General features: G+C 42.1%; 1 protein-coding gene across 1 annotated transcript in view; it reads left to right on the plus strand.

Moving 5' to 3' along the window:
- The first annotated feature begins 1,209 nt into the window (after positions 1–1,209).
- The window catches only part of LOC109910978 (serine incorporator 1-like), a 78,839-nt gene continuing 62,869 nt past the window's right edge, over positions 1,210–17,179 (plus strand). Inside the window, exons 1-3 of the mRNA XM_048595974.1 lie at positions 1,210–1,253; positions 12,780–12,941; positions 16,702–16,892. Of these exons, the coding sequence (XP_048451931.1) occupies positions 1,218–1,253; positions 12,780–12,941; positions 16,702–16,892 (389 nt within the window). The 5' untranslated portion in view covers positions 1,210–1,217. The remainder of the gene's footprint in view (positions 1,254–12,779; positions 12,942–16,701; positions 16,893–17,179) is intronic.

The following is a 17,179-nucleotide window of genomic DNA, read 5'->3' on the forward strand; positions in this document are numbered from 1 at the left end:
CCTCTCCACCTATCTGCTCCTTTATCCACCTTCCATCCGCCTCCCTCCTCTCTCTATTTATTTCAGAATCCATTTCCCCTCCCCCATTCCTGAAGAAGGGACCAGACCCGAAACGTCAGCTCCTCTGATGCTGCTTGGCCTGCTGTGTTCATCTAGCTCTACGCCTTGTTATCTACCATGAGGACTGCATTTCTTTGTTTTCTTACATAGCCTTTGAAGCAGCTCACTCCAAATCACAAGTTACAGTGAAAGCAAAAAAAAACTAACCCCCAATCTAGTTCTTTTGCCATTTTCCCCATTTCTGTGCCCTGTAATTATAGACTCTCTTAGCAGTGGGAACAAGACATTCTTTCGTCTGCCCGTAACTTGTTGGTTTTCCAGAACAAGGAGTTGACCTCCACCGAGTGTTGCAGACTGTCACATTCCAAGGTCCAGGACTACGTGCTGAGGGACACACTAAAGCTTGAGGCAGCTGCCACCAGGGTGCAGTGGGGAAAGACCACTCTCTGATGTCTTCCCGCCCAAGCTAAATGGAGGTTTGTTCAGATATCGGACCTTCCTAATGCCTCAATGGATATCAAGGTAGTCTTGTGTGTATAAAAGGTATCTTTGGTTTGTTTGGATAGAATCAAACTCCAATGTTTGTTTCCTTGATATGCTACTGTACAGAATCGAACTGCATTTGTAACTATGTACATGTACAAAGATATTTTCTCATGAATAAAATAGATTTTTGGAAAAAAGACAGTGGGAACAATTCAGAGCATGTCTGGGGTCCCTGATCTGCAAAGCAGATTATACAGGAGAACGTTTCTACCGATATACATGATCAATGCAAATAAGAAACAAGCTATTCGGATGGGGACTTTGTTTTTCATACAAATGCCATTCGCACTAAAGCAGGTCATTTTACTGGAATTGAGGAAGGTGATTGAAATGAGTATTAGCTGATTGCTCTGGCAATCTCGGTTTACTAATACGAGTGTCCTTTCGGCATTCGAGAAGGGGTAAAACAAAACCTCCCCTTATTTGCATTTTCCTGACGCTTTCGCCTACCTTGCTGCCCAATGGAAGGCAGTGTTGAGGGCTGCGGTCCCTGGGGTGTGTATTGCTATTGTTGACGGCCGGGGGGGGGAAAGTGGTGCGAGCTCACACCTGGCTGACAGCAAAACGGGGTGGGGGGCGGGTGCGGTGGTGCTGCTGCTAGATACTGCAACATGGGCTGGCGCCTAGTGACCACTGTCAGCAACTGGGTGAGAACACAGCTTTTAACCTTAGAACCCACAGGCAGCGGCTTACTCTCGGGGCACACTAGGGAAAGGTAGAGAAGGTTCGTCAATGTCTCTCCGCGTTTCGGGGGCTTTGAGAAAGTGTTGGAGAAGGAGATTCCTGACGCCTTATTGGTGTGTGTGTGTATCGGGAACGGACATGCTGTGTTCAATCGCCTCGTATTCTCTATTGTGACAACACTTCTCAAAACGCTGGGGGAAATAACCAGTGTTTACAATCGAACAGTTATGCCTGTGGATAAGAATTTCAAATGCATTTTTTTTCGTGTATATGTTTGTGAGGTGTTGGGTTGAGTAAATTCTTTCGGTTGGGGGACATTTACGAATTATCATTTCTACTTTGCTGGCCATATTCAAGTTACTTGGTTAGTGTTGCATTACTAACAGTATGTTAAAACGGCAGGTTATATCCGCTCATGTTTTTTTTTACAGGTTTAAATTATTTGCATTTTAATTACAAGTCTATATATTCACGGTGTATAGGATTGAGCTGGCAGATGCGCGGACAGTGAGAAACTGAGCGCCCTGTTGTGTGAAAAATTGGGAGCTGCAACGTCCGAAAGGTCTTACCTTTGTTTTTAGATCCTAAATGTACTGACCAGTGCCAAGGCAACAATGAAGATTTTCATACTTTCATATGAGTGTTTGCTTATGTGCACTTCAGTTTGAGATTGATTTCTGCTGTCGACACTCTTTCCAGTTCCTCCATGGTTTCTTCTTCCCTGTTGCTATCCTCTTGTCTCTCAGGCTTCCTTGATATGGAGGTGCCGGTGTTGGACTGGGGTGGACAAGGTCAGAAATCACACGACACCAGGTTATAGTTTACAAATAAACCTGTTGGACTATAACCTGGTTAGTCGTGTGATCAGGCTCCCTTCACAATGTAGTTTCTATCAAGTGTCCTTTGTATTACTGCCGCCCCTCCCCTTGCTCTGGCTTGTTCCCTTTCCACCCGAGCTAAGTACACTTTAGCTTTTGCTGTCCCGGTAAAGGTTTGGGAATCTATTGAGAAGAAGTCGACTCCGATCTTTATGCGAGGTGAAACAAGAAGACAGTGCTGGAGAATTGTAGGTGGTGGGGGGAGGTGATTGCACTGGAGTGAGTGCAGAGATTTACTCGGCTGCTTCCTGGGCTGGAGGGTTTTAATTATGAAATGGGTTAGGACAGACTGGGAGATAGTAAGAACTGCAGGTGCTGGAGTCACAGATAACACAGTGTGGAGCTGGAGGAACACAGCAGGCCAGGCAGCGTCAGATGTATAAAAATATGAGGAGCATAGGGAGGGCTGACAGGAAGAAAATTGTCCCCTTGGCGTGCAGGGCATAGATTTAAGATAAGGGGCAGGACGTTAAGAGCGGACATGAAAATAAAGTTTTCACCCAGAGGGTGTTGGGTATGTGGAACTCATTGCCTGTAAAGATGGTAGAAAGATAGTAGAGGCAGAAACCCTCATTTATGAAATATTTTGTTGTATACTTGTGATGCCAAGGCATATAAGGCTATGGGTCAACTGCTGGAAAATGGAATTAGAATATTTAGGTGGTTGTTTTTGTCTGACACAGTCTCGATTGGCCATTGGGCCTTTTTCTGTAGAGCTCTATGACCTGATAAACCCAGCAGCATCTGGCAGCATCTGCAGAGAGAAAAATAGAGTCAGTGTCTCCAGTCTAGTGAACCATTGTTAGAACTGAAAGGAGCTGGCAAACACTAACTCTGTTTTTCTCTCCACAGATGCTGCCACACTTGCTGAGTTTATCCAGCAATTTTCTATTTTGATTTCAGATCTCCAGCATCCAGAGCTGTTTGTTTTATTTTATATTATTTATGAGGAGTGAAACTGGCTTCCAGTGAAAATAAAAACCAAAAGAACTGCGGATGCTGTAAATCAGAAACAAAAACACAAGTTGTTTGAAAAGGTCAACAAGTGTGGCAGCATCTATGGAGAGAAATTGGAGTTAACATTTTGGGTTGAGTGACCCTTTCTCAGAAATGATGGTGGCCAGTGAAAATTTACTGATTTATAATGTCAAGAGAGTTTGAAATTATACAGCACTGCAGTAATTTTCCCAGAAGTTCACTGTAAAAACAGGAGCTGGTAAACACTTGGAGGGTTAAGGTCATTTTTGACTTTTGGGTAACTGACTAATGAGTGCTCTGATTGATTACCCACTCTGGTGATGCAATTTGTCACATGAATTGAAGGGCACTTGACAACCATCCTAATGTAACTTACCAAATTACAAGTTCCAGATCAGGCCATGGCTGCAGCCAACAAAGATATGTCATGGGTAGTTGGAGATGGCCAACTGACAGCCCTGGGACTTATTCATATCATTGTTTAGGTTGGTTTATACATTGAAAGGGGCTAAACTCCATGATTGAATGGCAGGGCAGACCCGATGGGCCAAAAGGCCTAATCCTGCTCCTACATCTTATGGTCTAAGAAGTTGAAGCTGTAGATACACAGTTGTAAGACTCTTTCAAAATGATAGCAATAATAGCTGTGATAACACCAGGTGAAGGCAGCAAACATTGTCTGCTTACAGAGTCTAAGTGGGGGGCATGCTCGAGTGGTGCAATGGTAGTGTACCTCCCTCTGAACCAGCAGGCTCATGTTTAAGTCCCACTTGCTCCAGAATTGTGTAATATCTCTGATCAGCTTGATTAGAAAATATCTGCTGAGACTGGTAATAAACTAGTGTACAAATTGTTATAAATTTTAAGTTGATAAACATGGTGAAACTGTCAGCATTTGATTTGATTACCCTGTGATGTTGTCAGCAAATTCTGGTGACCACATGGACAAAAGTTATTGTTAGAGATACCCAACTCCTCCATAATGTGCACTGTGGAAAGCAATCAGAACAGGAGAAAAAGGCAGACTGAAATCCTTTATTCTTATCACTTTCTGTCCATAGCAGAAAGGTTTGATTTGTGATGTTACCAGCAGGTTAAGATTTTTAACAGTCTGAGGTTTTCTAAGCAATCTGTTCAGAGATGTTATGACACAATCTGGAGCAGGTTGAACTTGGGTCTCCTGCTTCAGCGGTTGGGACACTACCACTGCATCAAAAAAAGCCTCTCCACCTCTGTGATGGCATTCTCAACTTGAATATTTGTGACCGTGTATATATAAGTAACCTATTCAATTTGAAAGTAGTCTTTTGAATGCCTTTCAGGAAAAGACTTTGGATTTTCAGTTTTGGCTAAAGCTGTTTAGCCAGTTTTAGGCAAAGTGGGGATCCCATTATGGCTCATAACAACTTTTCTCTTACTAACTTTCTCTCCTCTGCTTATTAATTATGCAACTAACCTGTTTGTGGTCACTCTCATCCAATCATGTGGCAAGAGAGGTATAATTCCCACTGCTGCCAGGATATCCCAGTGTGTAAGCACCATATTTAAAATCTGGCTGTGCAGCACTTCTGATGCAGTAAGTCAAGAACTACCTCACATGCTGTCCTCTTAAAAAAGAAACTGAAATGTTTTAGAAAGGGAAGCTGGCATTTTTTGGTTAGGGACCTGGAGGTCTTGGTGGATGGTCAAGAGGAAGGGCATCGTCAACCTGGTAGACCATCAGAGAAGGCCAAGGCAGCAAATGCAACTAGCCTGGACTCACATTGCAACCTGTGTCAATTCTGTCTCCAGGCTCAGATGAAATGCATAGCAGTGCAGGATAAAGTTCAAAGATCATCATTGCTCTGCATGCACAAGTAGCACTATCTTCTCCCTTCTACCTCACACTCACTCTAACTACACCACTGCATACAAGCCTTCCCAGTGTTCATGGAACATCAACCTCACAATTGCACGCAGCAAATGCACTCATCGGCTCTCAAATTCTCCACAGCTTCTGACCCTCCAACTCCTTCTCTCTAAAAAGCAATGCAATCTATGGTGTAGCAGTGACAGAGTAAGTGCTAAGAAGTGAAGCTAAGAGCCATAAGATGGCTGTGAATCCATGTGTGCAAAGTGAATGGAAAGGACCGTCCACATCAAAGGTGTCCTTGAACTCCAAGATGAAGCCCTGAGAGACTGTTTGGGATTCTGAGTTGGTCTGACACCAGCCATAATATGGTGAGACTGATGCTGACTTTAGTTGATGAAGGGTGGAGAGCTACACTGGGCATGGAATGTGCAAGAACAGGTTGGTGAAGGGACATTAAAATGTACTGGACAGCAGGGTGACTCAGTGGTTAGCACTGCTGCCTCACAGTACCAGGGACCTGGGTTCGATTCCACCCTCGGGTGACTGTCTGTGTGGAGTTTGTACATTCTCCCCGTGTCTTTGTAGGTTTCCTCTGGGTGCTCTGGTTTCCTCCCACAGTCCAAAGATGTGCAGGTTAGGTAGATTGGCCATGCTAAATTGCCTGTAGTGTCACAGAGATGTGTGAATTAGGTGGGTTAGCCATGGGAGATGCAGATGGGGTCTGGTTGGGATGCTCTTCAGATGGTTGGTGTGGACTTGATGGGCAAAATGTACTGCTTCTACACTGTAGGGATTCTAAGTTCTAAGTAAACCTGGAGAAGCAAGCAGTGAGCTGCATCCATCAAATAATTCCTTGGGCTTTCAAATCATGAATTGACATCATCCAGTTTCTCAGGAGAGGAGGGGAACATTGCAAGCTGTGTATAAATTACACAAGTTGAGGCATTAACAAGATGCATCGAAATAAGGAGTTGTTACTTATCAGTGCCATTCTGATTTTGCTAATAAGACTTTAAGGGGAAAACTGGAAACTTTTTTCTTGACCTTATAGATAGATGCTTGATCAGAAGGGGAATCAAAGATTACTGGGAAAATGCAGGAAGGTGGACAAGAGGATTGTTGGATTAGCCATGAACCTATAGAATAGCAGAGCAGGCTAAAGAGGCCAAATGGCCTACTCCTGTTCCTATTTCTTATGTTGAGAATCACATTTTTAAATTTTCAACTTATTTTCTCACACTTCTCATCATTTCTGACAGCGCTCAAGGCATAAAAAACTTTTGTGCACTGAGTCACCATCAGTTCGGATGGTTCCTTTTGCTTCCTCTGGAGGCAACACTGTTTTAATTCACCTTGTCAGTCAGGTGACCCTTGGCAGCCATCTTCCTTCAGCCTTCTTGTGGTTGTTTTTTTTCGAAATATTAAAATGATTTTGAAATTCAGAATATACTTGAGCAGGAAAATAGCTTGGGCCAGATTAAGTTATGTTCTTTGATATTATTTACTTCTGGGATAGTCATGTAGATGTTCAGGTCGTAAAATTGTCTCATAAACAGGACAAGGAATGTGGTCTGAAATTTTGGAAAAGGCTGCAATATAAATGCATGGAAAGCTATTTATCTAGCAGTATATATTGATATGTATCAGCGCGTGTAGGCGTTTCACTCCTCCTACTGAAGCCTGCTTCTTCACTTATGTGACATGAATATTTAATTCATTATTTTGCTGCTTGCCACACTCCAATTTTGTCACTCTAGGTGACTGTCTAGTTTAAGTACTGGTTGTGCTGGACCTGGTTAATGACACCCTGGAAGCTTTAAATAAAGGTTCAAATTTGAGATGCTTAGGTACTTGGAGTCCATGTGGGTCTCTGAGGACAGACGGACAAATCTGTTTGCAAGGTAGAAAACAGATAGCAAATCTTTGAATGAACTGAGATTTGCCAGTAGCAGAGGATAGAAGATTGGCCAGGAGAGTATTAATCAAGGCTGCATGTGACACAATGGAGGAGTGCATGAAGAATGCTTTGTTTATGGTTGGATAGGCAAAAATGAAACCAAGCAAGGAAAGTTGGGTTCAGATGAACGACATAGGAAAAGTGTCACTTGACTGACAGTACCAAAGACTTCAGGGAATTCAAAAAGGAATGATGAGTATGGAATATAATTTGTGATTTTGGCTAAGGTCATTTTTAGTCCCGTGGGAGGTGCTTGTGATGTTGGTGTTACCCAGGATGCATGAGTGCATTTATCCTCATTGTTCCTGAGCACTAGTTACCTTCTGGCTATTCTGCTGGAGACCCCTAAACTGGAGGCCTGCCACCTGATTGTAGAGTAACACCTACCTTACTGGAGCTCGAGGTTTGTAAAATTCTCCCCTCACTGTACCCACATCCTGCTGACCACACTGTGGCTGCTCATTTCCTGGGCCACCTCTACTCAAATAGCAGAGGATAGATGACTCTACTCAAAGCTGCTTTATCTGGTGTGCTGGCCTCCTCCTGTCTAGAAACATGACATCCCCCAGGCTGCCAATGCTTCGAACAGCACCTTCGGGGAGATGGTCTGCAAATCAGGACACTGACCCTTCCATGGGTACGTGGCATATCACTGCTCCACACTATTTAATTCTTGCAGCTGCAGCGTGTCCTTAATAATGACACGATGGGCCTGCCATGTCTACCTCCCATTTCCTCTACACGGGAGCTGTCTCTCATTGAATTGGGAATGTGGTAGTCCACAAGACACTAACTGCTGCCTTCAACAAATAATGTCAGTAACATGGAGAGGTAAGGAAACTGTCTTGACCTGATGGTCCTGACTTTGCAATGAAAATCCGACCTCACACTTGTTCATCACTTGTTCGCAACTGGCATCTTACGTTCCGATGCTGACAAAATCTTTGTCGTTCAGAAGTTTTCTAAGTGGTGTATAAACTAATGGCTCTGAAGGGGTTAATGTTCATGTTGCATGGGCTCCATACCCTCTGCTGAAGTCAAACACAATCTGTGGGAGGAGACAAGGGGTTCTACTCTACCTTTCAGAAGGAGAAAATGTATCTAAATCAGCTCCTTAAGGTCCTAGCAACTAAGCCTGATCAAGTATCGTTGTATTGATTGCTATCATGCAATAAACCTTCTTGTTATCTAAAAGCAGTGTCTCTTCTGTAGATATGTGGTGGTCTGTCCTCTATCACTAGGCAGACCCAAGACAAAGCAAAGAAAAAGGAGGCTGGTGACAGCAAATGCCTCAGTCAATGCTTTCCCAATACCACAGGCTGATTGAGGTGAAAAGTACAATAAACTGCCAACAGTGCTCGCCTGGGAAAATATAATTTCAGGTTTCCGTCAAGTTAGATAAATGCTTGGAACTCCACATTTACATGTCTCAGCACCTTGTTACAGAGAACATTTGATGGAATCTTCCCATGCCCTGAACAACATGTTTTTTTTTAAATTTATTGATAGGATCACTGGCCAGACAGCATTTATTGCCCATCCCTAATTGTCCAGAAGGCAGTTCAGAGTCAACCACATCACTGTGGGTCTGGAGTCATATGTAGGCCAGACCAGGTAAGGATGGCAGTTTCCTTCCCCTAAAGAACTTTAGTGAACCAGATAAGTTTTCCCGACAATTGACAATGGATTCATGGCTATCATTAGATTCTTAATTCCAGATATTTATTGAATTCAAATTCCACCATCTGCCATGGCGGGATTCGAACCCAGGTCCCCAGAACCTTATGTGGGTCAATGGACTAACAGTCCAGTGATAATACCACAGGGCCATCACCTGCCCCATACCACTATGCCATTGAATTAACGATTTGGCTGGGAAAATAGGATCAGCAGAAATGAGATTTGTGATGTTGAAAAGAAAATGTCGGATTCTGCAACCAAGTTTTAAATGGCAAGATGAGAATCGCATTAGTGAGTGGCATGAGGGATATGTGCATCTATTTGCATGCATTAGGGGTGCCATTGGGACCTAATCTCACCTCACTGGTGTGCAGTTTTCCTTTTCACACAACTGCTGGTCAGAAACCAGGCAGCAATAATTCCCAACGTAGAAGTCAGAGCGGATACATGGGGACACCAGCTCCTTGCTTGTTCATTCAGGCCTCCATCTTGGACACCAGTCAGCAAAACCACAGCGCATACTTCACCACTGACCACTTGAACCTCCATCCACAGATGCTGGCATCAGACATACACTCTTATTTTAAATCTCCTACTCATTTACAGTGCGCTTCTGCATTTCAATATTGCAATTCCCAACGCACCAGTGTCAACCATTGTAATTCTGCTGCCAGGGCTCGGGAGACGAGACGAAGGTAAAATATTCCACCACTTGTCTTGGCTCGCTTGGACCTATTAAGGGGCATTTTCTCCTAGAATGGGTCAAGGGAGGGATTGAATGAGATAAAAATGGATGTCTCAGCCATTAGAGCTGGTTCAGGTCAGGGAATGGTGATGAGGCTTATTCAGTGAGCGAGTAGGGAGCACAAAGGCCATGCAGGGTAAAGATGAGCTTTTGTGGTGGGGAAGAGTGAGTGAGGGAAGATGTGGCATTCAATAGTGAGAGTGGTAGACCATGAGCCTTGATGGGAGGAGATGCAATAGCAGAGATAGAATGAGAGTGAAGTAGCAGAAAGAAGACGGTAGCACCTATCCTCACAGAGTGGAACAGGTCATTCACCTTGTGGTATTGCTGGGCATTCCAAATGACCTTCATGGCAACTTTGAACGAGGGTGGCAGGGTCTGGTGGCATAATCTCCTCTACCAGTCCTGTAGGAAGTGGACAACTGATCTCTTTACCACCCCATTCACCACATCCATCAGGTTGCTGGTATATCAAATCTACCTCCGATGATTGATGAGGACGGAGGGGTAGATGTTGTCTACATGGACTTCAGCAAGGCCTTTGACAAGGTTCTTTGTGGCAAGGTGATACAAAGGGTGAAGTCACATGGGATCCGCAGTGAGGTGGTAAGATGGCTGAAGAACCGATATGGTCATAGAAGACAGACAGTAATGGTGAAAGGGTGTTTTCTGACTGGAGATACATCGAAACATAGAATCATAGAAGATAGGAGCAGGAGGAGGCCATTTGGCCCTTTGAGCCTGCTATACCATTCATCACAATCATGGTTGATCAACCAATTCAATAGCCTAATGCTGCTTTCTCCCCATAATCTTTGATCCCATTCACCCCAAGCGCTATATCTAGCCACCTTTTGAATACATTCAATGTTTTGGCATCAACTACTTCTTGTGACCAATGGTGTTTTACAGGATTCAGTGCTGGGACCCCTCTTGTTTGTAATATACACACATAAATAAATTGGAGGAAAATGTAGTTGGTATGATTAATGAGTTTGTGGACAACACAAGGATTGGGGGAGCTGCAGAAAGATGAGGAGGATTACCGGAGGACACAGGATATAGATAGGCTGGAGACTTGGGTGGAGAGATAGCAGATGGAATTTAATCTGAACAAATGCAAGATGATGCATTTTGGAAGATCTAATGCATATAGGGAGGCATATAGTAAATGCCAGAGCCCTTAGAAGAATTAACATACAGAAGAATGTAGGCTTACAGGTCCACAGTTCCTTGAAAGTGGCAACATAAGTGGATAAGAGGTGTATGGGATAACACAGTGTGGAGCTGGAGGAACGCAGCAGGCCAGGCAGCATCAGAAGAACAGGAAAACTGACGTTTTGGGCCGTGACCATTCTTCATTTCTGAGGAAGATTTCTGAAGAAGGCTCCCAACCTGAAACATCAACTTTCCTGCTCCTCTGATGCTGCCTGGCCCGCTGTATTTCTCCAGCTCCACACTGTGTTATCGCTGACTCCAGCATCTGCATTTCTTACTATCTGCAAGAGGTATATGGCATGCTTGTGTTCATTGCTTGGGGCATAGACTATAAGAATTGGAAGTCATGTTGCTCCTGTATAGAACTTCAGTTAGGCCACATTTGAAATATAGTGTACAGTTCTGGTCGTCACACTACCAGAAGGAAATGGAGGCTTCGGAGAGGGTACAGAAATAGTTTACCAGGATTTTGCCTGGTTTGGAGGGTATTGGCTGTGAGGAGAATTGGACAAAGTCAATTTGTTTTCACTTGAACGCCAGAAACTGAGAGTGACCGAACAGAAGTTTTCAGAATTATGAGAGGCATGGATAGAATGAGTAGTTTGAGTCTTTTTCCTAGGGTAGAAATGTCAATTACTACGGAGACATAGGTTAAAGATAAAAAGGGGAAAGTTTAAAGGAGATGGAACCAGCAAGTTTTTTATACAGAAGGTGCCAAGTGCATGGAATGCACTGCCAGAGGAGATGATGCAGTCAGATACAATAGCAATGTTTAAGAGGCATCTTGACAGATACATGAACAGGCAGGGTATAGACCATATAAAGGCAAAAGGTTTTTAGTTTAGAAAGTCATCATGTTTTGCGGCAGGCTTGGTGGGCAGAAGGGCCTGTTCCTGTGCTGTGCTGTTCTGTGTATTTTCTTACTTACCACCTCAGGAGCAATTCTTGAGACACACAGAGAAGCTTCAGACTGACAACATTTGACCTGTTGCACAACCGCATTTTAAATATGGCATAATTTGTGGGAACCCCAAGAATCCTAGAAGGTCCCAGCATTGGTTGTATTTCTGCATCTGGTGAGATGAAAGTTAGGACAAGTGGAATAGGTAATGAGTTGGGATTTGGAGAATAGTGTGAGAAATTTCACTTGGCATCATGGAGAGAAACCCTCTGTGAAACTCATCCAAATTCATCTTCCCCCAATTTCTCAGTAAAATTCAGCCCAGTCACTCCCTAAGAAAACTACTCCTGGCATTTATCCTAATTCTTTGTTTATATGTTTGACAGAAATATTCTGTCACCCTGGAATCACTGTCTACTTCAAGCAAGCCTTCAAAGCTGACGTTCTGTGGATCCCTTCATCATTTTAAAGATTTCAATTCTGTCTCCTCTAAGCTTATGTTTTGTTGAACATGTTACAGCTGGAACACAAACTTATCATTCTTTGGAATATTGAATACAGCATCCAGCTGAATTTCTGATTTGGACACTCATCATGTGGCGCCTTCTAATGGCATTATAAAGATAGCAAATGACCCCTTTGCTATCATCCTTTGCATTCTCTCCCTCGGGTCTAATCTAACTCTTTGCCAATAGATTTTTTTTTGCAATAACCTCTGGCACTATTACCACTATCCATTTCGAATCGAACTGGACTGCTTCTGATTTCCTTGTTATTTAAAAGCTAAAAATATACTCTTTAAGTCTGAGTTTTGTCAAGTAAAATAACCTTTATTCTTAAATCATATTGGATTTCTCACAAAATGCTTGTGGAGAATGATGTTCCCTGCTTTGAATGCTGAATTAACTGTGATGTCTTTGCATACTTAATCATGTATTTACACACAACACAGGATACAAATTTTGCTAAATCTTTGTGACAGACTTTTTTTCACCGATACAAAAGCTTTTGCGGTGGGTGAGAGTGAGTGAGGGAAGTGTGGCATGCAATAGTGAGAGTGGTAGACCATGACCCTCGATGGGAGGTGGACACAATAGCAGAGATAGATTTTTGGAAATAATATTTAACCATTGCTTTTCTAATTGCCGGTAATGTTTTGCAATTGCTTACTTTACGAATGTGTTTAGAGTATCTTGCTTTTGCTTCAATCATTGACATGAGCATCCTATATATTAAGGGTACAGACCTTTGTTTATTTACTGTCCCTCACTTTTTTGCAGATCCCATGCTTGTGCAGTGGTGCTCCGTGTCTGGTGTGCTCATGTTGTCCAACTGGAAGAACTTCCATAGTAACGCGATTGGTGTACACAACTATTTTATTGATTGGTACAACAGTTGCTGGTATTATGCTTATACCTGGAGTAGAAGATCAACTGAGGAAGGTATGACATAAGATCGAGCTTTAATAATGAATTAAATGTCTGAGTTGATTTGATATGGAGGAAAATCCTCCCATTTTAGTGTTTAAAGAAGCGTAGATTTTGTGAAATTGCTTGGTCGGTGTTCACATGGGTTAAATTCTATGCTCGAAGTGGGTAGCGGTACATACAGAAAGTTTACAGGTACACAGAGCCTGATTTAGCCATCTGTTGCTTTGACCAATTCCTGTTAACTCACATGTAATTAATGCTGATCCCTACTCAAACTACAACAGCATGAAATCAGCTCACTATAATAATGTGAAAGATTATATTCCAATTTTATGCAGTTTGTAAAGTTCCTTCTCAAGAAGAAACTACTGAAAAAATAAACAATTGTTCAAAAATTATCCCAAAAATGTAGCAGATCACTTTAAGTGATGTCACAAAAATGATGATAAGAGTGCACACTGTCTTTGGTGTATAGCACATGTACGTGCAATATTCGGCTTGAAAGAGACAGGATACCAAGTTGGCTTCATTATGTACATGCAATTAGTCCATTATTACATGGTTTTGTGCATTGTGCCAGGACAATACTTTATGCCCACGTACAGTCAGAGAAAAATATTTCCTATCAACTTTGGTATTTAGCGGAGTTTGGGATTATAGTAGCAGGAGCATGAAAATTGTGAACCTTTAGCCATTGTGGTAATTATAATTGATAATTTCACCCACCAGCAGTTCTATCCACTTCCCAATGACAACTAGAGAACAGTAGTATTAAAGAGTAATCATCTCTGCTCTCTTGAACGTTTCCGTCAGTGGTGTTAAGAAACCCATCTCAGCAAATGTACAGTTCTTTTTGTGATCAGCAGAGCAACAATATACAGCAATTCCTGGGTACCATTGTCACCTTGGAGGCTAGGTTTTCGGACTCCCATTCTAGAAACTTGAACATACCTTCATGTCTATCATCTCAGAGCTGTACTCTGGGTGTGCATCACCATTGGAAAGCTTTGGGTGAGACATTAACCACATCCTGCTCCCTCCAACCCCATCCCATCTGCTTGGCTTCAAAAGGGAAACTTGCTGTTTGACAAATTCCTCAAATTATTTTTTGAGGAATTGACCACTCAATGTCATGTGGGCCATATAAAACACCACAATGTTTTAGTACTGGATAAAGTTCTACACAAAGGAATGTTCAAGTTCGAAGGTTGGGTAATCCAGAGTAAATGTTGAAAACAATGAAATGGCAGTTGTGTAGGGCACATACTTGTTAGGAATGGAGAAGTACTGAGAGGAGTACTCTTAAGCTTTCATTGGGAATATTATTATTTTTCATATGAATGTGATTCCTAATGTAGTTTCTCAAATTGGTTGACAACCAAACTATAAGGAGCATCAGAATTAGAGAAGGTGACTCAGAACCTAAATAATGAGTTGGATAGACAGGTCTGAAAATTCACCCGTAGAATCAAACGGCATAGAAGGAAACTGATTGGCCTATCTTACCTCTACCACTCCTATATGCCTTTTCTTTAACCATAGTCTGTAAGTCCAACAGGAGTGGAATAAAACATAAATGTGTCGGCAAGCTTAGTCACAGCTTTCCTTGGCAATTACGATAGAAACTTGTCATGGCTGGAGCCTTTGTGCAGAAGGTAATGTGGTTTGAGCCTGTCATAAATACATCCAGTGACAAAAGGTGCTTCCAAAAGTAGTCATTGGGCCTAGGGTAAGAGTTTCCACTTTGAGGGCAGTCAATGACTCTGGGTGCAAATCATGCACAAAACTGCCCTTTGTAAAGCCTTTTACATAAGTTTCTGCTCAATCATATTTGCATACCACAGAATGTAGCATCATCCATAAACCAGTGAAATCAGACAGTGCTTTAGATTGTAATCTTAAAAAGAAAAATATTGCATTTAAAAATACTTGACATATTGAAGAGTTGGAACTTGGTGTAGTTTTAAGACAGCTCAAAATAATTGCATCACAATATACAAGTACTGTAGTTTTATTGAGTTAGCCTTGCCTATCATCTGATTTTAAAAACTGAAAATGATTGTTAACCAATATTCAGAAACAGTTACTAGTGCACAATTGTTAGTTTGTTTAATCAATGAAAAGAAAATTAGAAGCTGCTACCTACTGGTGCTCTTGCAGCTTAATACAAAAAATTGATTTTAAGAGACTCTTCAAAGAGTCCAGAACAGGTAGCATGAACGATGAATTTACACATAGTTGACAATTATATATTTGTCACTCATCACAAGATTTTTTATTTCAACAATATATTTTATTTATAACAGATATCTTTTTATATACACACACAGAGTCACAAACACAGTTCAGTTTTCTACAGTAGAATATCAAGGAAACAAACAAACATTGGAGTTTGACTGTATCCAAACAAAATAAAGAAGGGTAATACCCGAAACGATGACTGCTCCTTTCCTCCAGATGCTGCCTGGCCTGCAGTATTCTTCTAGCTTCCTGCTTGTCCACCTAAAGGCATTTCTTACTTGAACCAGGCTGTATTTACATGTATTTAAGACACCAGGCGGGTACGATAACTGAATGGACCCCCATTTAACTTCAACAGGGAGACCTCAGACAGTGGTCTTTCCCCAAGCTTTAGTGCGTCCCTCAGCACGTAGTCCTGGCCCTTGGAATGTGCCAGTCCACAACACTCGGTCAAGGTCAACTCCTTGTCCTGGAAGACCAACAAATTTCAGGCAGATCAAAGTGCGTCTTTCACCGAGTTGATGGTCCTCCAGGCACAATCGATGTTTGTCTCGGGGAACAGATGTTCTCTAATATCAAACAATTAAATTAGACAACTCCCTGACCTGGGAATTCTGTGAATCAATGTCGCAGGAAGGTGCATGTTTCCATTTCTGCCAGGATAGAGAGCCAGTAGCTTTTGAATATTGACAATAGTTGGCAAATAAATTTTAAGTTTATTCTAAGGATATGATGAATTTCTGTTTATTTCTTCAATTCAGTATAAACCAGTGTATTTCTAATAATGGCCCAAATCCTCCAACCAGAATAGGAATCCTTATTTCTGACCCATATCAGACAAGAAGTTACAGATTTACCTTCCTCACTCACACAGTTTAGTATTCTCTCAGAGATTAGCACCAAAAAATCACATACTGCTTTATGGCAATAAGTACCATAGTCCAGAATGTGAGCACAATTTAAAGGTCCCAAAATTCTCTCTGGAAAATGGTGGAGAAAAACTAACTGTATAAGATATGTGAGTGAGGGAGTATGGTGCTGGGTGGGCAAGAGGTAGACTAGTAAGACTGGGTGAGAGGATAGGGTGGCAGATTGCTAAGTGGGTAGGTTGGTAGGTGGGTGAAGCAGTTGTGTGGAAGATAGGTTTGTGAGTTGAGTAGCAGGTGGTTCAGCATGTAAGGTGGGGGTGAGGGGAGGTTGGGCTAGGTATTGTTAAGATTCCTGAGTGGGAATGGGGTCATCCAGGCTGAGAGAAGGTTTTAAATCCAGCAAGGATGGAGGTGGGAGGTGCTGGGGGAGTGGTGCACTTTGTGAGTGATTGCAGGTTCAGTAATGTGGGTACGCAAGAGTTAGGTAAGTTTTAATTTATCGAACAATTCAGGCGTAACGTTATCCAGGTAAGTCAGAATCCTCTGAAGTGACTGTCAGAGTTGGAGACTTTTTTGGAGGTTTCTTGATGCTGGGTAATTTGTTTGATTACAAATGATATTTCTTGTTTATCAGATAGCAATTCTCAAAAACTGCATTTTAGATTCCAGGATTCTGCGAGGCTGGATACAATGCACAGTTCCCTGAGGTTAACCCGGCGATCTGCAGAGTCTTAGTGGGTTACAAGTCTGTGTACCGTGTCTGCTTTGGAATGGCCACTTTCTTCCTGCTGTTAGCCTTGCTTCTGATCAATGTGAGAAATAGCAAGGATCCCAGGGCTCTAGTACACAACGGGTAGGCCATTTTGCAAATCTTTTCTGAAAGAGATTCTGCTCCAGAATCAAGATTATAATCATTGCATTGGTTTCATAAAGAATACTGTTACTTCTAAGGAACAAACTTACAAAATTAAGCTCTTGACAGAAGCCCTTGCCTGCTTGTAGCAGATACTGCAATTTGCAATTTTTGCTGTGAGATCAAGGAACACAAGACTTTCTTCCTGGAATGGGATTTGGTTAAAAAAAAATCCACATGTATTGCATTTTATTGAAGCTAACTTTCTTCAAGACACTATATTAAGT

This window comes from Rhincodon typus, chromosome 4 (genome assembly GCF_021869965.1).
Source record: "Rhincodon typus isolate 14 chromosome 4, sRhiTyp1.1, whole genome shotgun sequence".
In the NCBI taxonomy this organism is placed as follows: Eukaryota; Metazoa; Chordata; class Chondrichthyes; order Orectolobiformes; family Rhincodontidae; genus Rhincodon; species Rhincodon typus.